At 39.3% G+C, this 4,715-nt stretch overlaps 1 protein-coding gene across 1 annotated transcript; it reads left to right on the top strand.

Annotated features, from left to right (window-relative positions):
• Window positions 1-388: 388 nt before the first annotated feature.
• On the top strand, window positions 389-1,177 carry LOC136852089 (uncharacterized). Its single transcript, XM_067126541.1, has one exon. The coding sequence runs from the start codon at window positions 389-391 to the stop codon at window positions 1,175-1,177; it is 789 nt and encodes a 262-aa protein (XP_066982642.1).
• Window positions 1,178-4,715: the final 3,538 nt, after the last annotated feature.

The raw sequence follows: 4,715 nt of genomic DNA, 5'->3' as shown, positions 1-4,715 counted from the left end.
CTCCCATATTGGAAGCTGCGAGATAGCCTTTATGCGGGCGGAGAGTTAGTGCTATATGGGCCCAGGATCATCATCCCTGCAGCCCTCCGTAGACGCACCTTGGCTCACCTCCATGACAGCCACCGAGGGATCGAAGCTACTCGACGTCGTGCAAGACAGACAGTATTTTGACCAGGCATTGATGCAGACATAAAGAATACAGTAGAAGCTTGCAATGCTTGCCAACAGCTTCTCCCTGGTCAGCAACAGGAACCCTACATGTGCAACGACCACCCAACCTGGCCCTTCGAAAATGTCCGCCGACTTCTTTCAGGTTGCGGGGAAGGCCTTCCTTGTTATAATTGATAGGCTTTCAGGCTGGCCTGTGATTGTCCCCTATGGAAGCGACATGACTGCAGCTAGAGTTACAAGAATGTTTTGTGTCTACTTCTGTGAAGTTGGTGTCCCACTCCGCTTACAGACAGACGGACGACCCCCATTCTCCAGCCAAGACTTCAAGCGATTCACCGAACGCTGGGGAGTCCGCCATATCATCACTTTCCCGCATTACCCTCAGTCCAATGGACATACGGAAGCAGCAGTAAAAGCAGCCAAACATCTCATTATGACGACAGCTCCATCTGGGAATATAGATTGCGAAGATTTCGATAGAGGACTGCTGGAGCTTCAGAACACTCCAACCCCTACTGGATGCTCCCCTGCGCAGCTTCTCTATGGCCACTCTCTCTGCACCTGTGTTCTGGCCCACCCACTATCATTCACGGAAGAGTGGCAAACCAAGGCTGAGGACTATGACCGTCGTACTGCTGCCCACGTCAACCAAGCCACAAGCCACTACAATTCTCATGCCCACCCTCTAACCAGGCTCTCCATTGGCCAGCAAGTCAGGATACAGGACGCCAAGACGCTACAATGGGACAAGGTTAGCATCGTGATGGGCCATGGCAGGTCAAGACAGTACGAGGTGCGCCTTCCTAGTGGCCATGTTTGGTTCCGAAACCGAAGACATCTACGTCCAGTGCCTAACACGAGTGATGACCCTTTCCCCCAAGTCCCTACATCCCCTTGCTTTGGCCAGGAAAAAGAGCCATCACCCAGCGCCCCCAATGCCCCTTGTCGTTCACCCCGACTCGCTGAAAGAAGTTCATGTTCGCTTGAGACGGTGCTACGAGCGTAAAAGGGGGGAGGAGGTGTATAGATATCAAATATATGTATCCATGTACACTTTTACTATCATTTTACAGAAAGAAGTATTTTTATGTTACCTGAGATATTTCATTCGTGTTGAACCATTCATATAGTCTTATAAGCACTGTAAGATCACTAGCTGAATTATGCAACATGGCAACATTGTATTTTAGCAGACAATACTTTTGTCTTTTCCCGCCAAGTGCGATGCATAAGATAGCCAGTGGTCACTGACGAGTGACGAGCATCGGACCTCATCCTCCTCTCTCACGTTTGTTTCCGTCTCTTAATTAAATGGGAGTTGAAAGAATCTACTTTTTCATTTCATCACCTTCAGTGTGAAGACATTACATGTCACAGTGAGACATCACATTACACTGTCTTTGTATTTACTCAGTGAATCATCGAGAACTGTTAACTGAGAACCCCAATCAGCAGTTGCGGTGTGCAAGCAACTTATGCAACAGTAAGTCTGAAATTTGACAGTTTTTTCGTCGATTTACTAGTATTATTCCACTGTACTTCATCTTTTCCCATCGTTTCACCACTTCGCCACCATCTACGAGAACCTGGTATAATCATATTTCTTTTAGGAAGCCTAGTGTATGAATAATTAACATTGCCTGGTGAAATTGCATAAGTTATTCCTGTACAGTAAGCAGGGATTAGGTAAAGTTAAGTGTAAGTAAATTTCAGGCGGTCTTGTGTCTTGATCCCATTGTTTGGAAGAGAAATAGCCTTCCTAGTACTAAAACTGCATATGATATCTACTAGTACAGACATTCGTTGCGTTATATTTTCTTACGGGAGCATGGAAAATTGACCACGTCCGATGTTGGCGAATGTTCATGTAATTTCCTTGCTATCACCGCACATTCTTTCTTTGTCAGGACTAAGTGGGAAGTAAAGGGGTTTGATGTAATCCATTTGTTACAGAGTAATCCATTATCCCATGCGTTGTTCTCCCATGCATTGTTCCGGCTGGCGACCTAATTCAATTAATTAATTGTCTGTCTTTGAGGTTAAATTTAGCTTTAATTGACAGGTTACATGTGTTATTGGCAAAGCAGGGCCGCATAAATTACATTAATTAATTAATAAACTTATCAGCTAAAGCCCACACATAACAATATATATATATATATATATATATATATATATATATATATTTCATATGGCTGCTACAATTTTAAAGGATATATATATTTCATATATATTTAAGATATATGAAAAATTTTGAGTGAGATACAGAGCCCGTATATATATATTTGTATATATACATATATAGAACCTCATATTGGCATATGATCTCGATATATATATATATTTGATCTATATTATAAAATAAAAGTATATTAATGATAGAATGCATATATAGTCCAGGTTTTGAAACGACAGATAAGGTAGAGTTTGAAATCTCTGTATTATATATTTTATCATATTTTCGATATATAACTTTTGAACTGGTGTATTTAGCATATATATATATTACGTTTGCTATCTTGGGCTATGCATTTTACACTTATGTTTTGCCATATATTTTTATTTTCTATCATAAAATGATGAATGAAAACATGTGCCTGTATTTTTAACTATTGATTTGGGGAAATTTGGATATTTCAGGCTATGCTGTTGTTCAATCAGAAGGGTTTTTGCAGTTTAGAGTTGAATGAAATGGATTTTAATCTTTGCTTTGTTTTATTCATTTCTTGTTGGGTTATTTGCATAATGCATTTAATTGCTTTGAACTGAGGTAAATAAAATGTTTAATCGATCCTGGCATAGCCACAAAGGACTAACGATGGGCGCATTGCAACGTACGTGAAAAAAGAGATTAATTTGCACAGTGTATAACTGTCATCAAATTAACAGGCTCACTCTCTTTCTCTCTCTCTCTCTCTCTCTCTCTCTCTCTCTCTCTCTCTCTCTCTGTCTTTTTAAAAAGCTGATTTTTAACAGTGACAACTAAGTTTAGCCTTCACACAATATAAATTACCTTCAGGATAAATTACCTTTTAATCGACTTTATCAAAGGACTAACGATTGGATATTCAATTCAAAAAGTAATATTTTCCAGCAGAATTGCTAAATCTTTTTTCATTGTTTTGTATTCAGTCCACGTCATTTATTCTTGCGTTATCCTTTTTCGACTTCAATTTTTCTAAGCTCGATTTTTTACATTGTAAATATTGAATTCAAGTGTGGAAGGTGCGATTGTAAATATTTTTCATTGTTTTGTATATATCATTTATTCTTGCGTTATCTCTATTTTCGATATTTTTTTACATAAAGATAATTCATATATTATATATATATAATATATATATATATATATATATATATATATATATATATATATATATATATATATATATATATATATATATATATATATATATATTATTTTATTAAGAACATTCCCTCCTACGCCATCTTTCATGCAATAATTTAAAGCAAAAAGGACTAAGTAATTCAATAAGGTCAATTTCGTATGATTCACTGTAGGCAAATTCGCCACTAAAACCTCTCTCACCACTGCCTATGAGGGAAAAACCCTTTAATCCCCTTTCTTGTCCAAAGTGCTGTCGGAAATCCCTTAATTCCAGGTGCAGACCCGATCAGAGTTAATCGTCGCCTGAGGCAGGTCAGCTGGTGGACTGAACACGTGCGTTCCACCATTTTGAAATCGGAGCCACGTGGGCAGAGTGATCACAACGCCATCTAGGAAGAGAAAGCTGTAACTTCCGAAGCTATAAAGGGCTTTGGAGAGAGCAGTTTTCTCTCAGAATTGATGGTGGTGGCACGAACACCAGAGCTCCGTCCATTGCTCCATTTTTTTGACACGTGGCAGGCAGTATCCAAAGTAACTTTTGTTGTGAATTAATTCACTTGCCCTCACTCTCGCTGGCCCTCATAAGAAGAGAACTGCAGCTCCTAAAGAAAGGTAAAGTACCAGGATTGAAGGTTTTTCATCAGCCACATTCCCTATTCTCCTCTGACTATGTTCCTTTCTTTTCATAGTGCGATATAATTACAGTGAGACCTGTATTGCTTTATATTTTGTGCTGTTAAATTTGCAAAGCATTTACGAGAAGTGTAACATAAGTATATGATGTTCGAGTCACTGGAATCGAGTTCAGTCTAGGCATCTTCTATGCAATTCCTCAATTCCCTCATTACAGTGCTAGTGTCGGTTGAGTAACCGTAAGTGTTTCTATTGCAGATTTGAAATCTTCAGCTGTGGATCTGTGTATCACCTTGTGTGCTTAGCGGCCCTCGCTACTTTGTTATCAACAACTTTTGAAGCAGGCAACCCAATATATTCCCTCCAGGAAATTCCCCGTCATTCGCTCTCGCCTTATTACCCCAGAATTACACTACCATTCTTCTGATGTGTTTTCTTTTGTAAATATAATGAGTTAAGTTAAACTCCAGAGTTTATATAATCACTCCCCTCTTGAAGTAGACCTTCAGCCGTGTTTTGTTGTTTGTAGTTTTTGCTGTCCCTAAGGCCAGATTCCAGATTT

This window comes from Macrobrachium rosenbergii, chromosome 25 (assembly GCF_040412425.1).
Source record: "Macrobrachium rosenbergii isolate ZJJX-2024 chromosome 25, ASM4041242v1, whole genome shotgun sequence".
Lineage (NCBI taxonomy): Eukaryota > Metazoa > Arthropoda > Malacostraca > Decapoda > Palaemonidae > Macrobrachium > Macrobrachium rosenbergii.
Note: the sequence above shows the minus strand (reverse complement) of the source record. Positions and strands in the feature narration are given on the sequence as shown.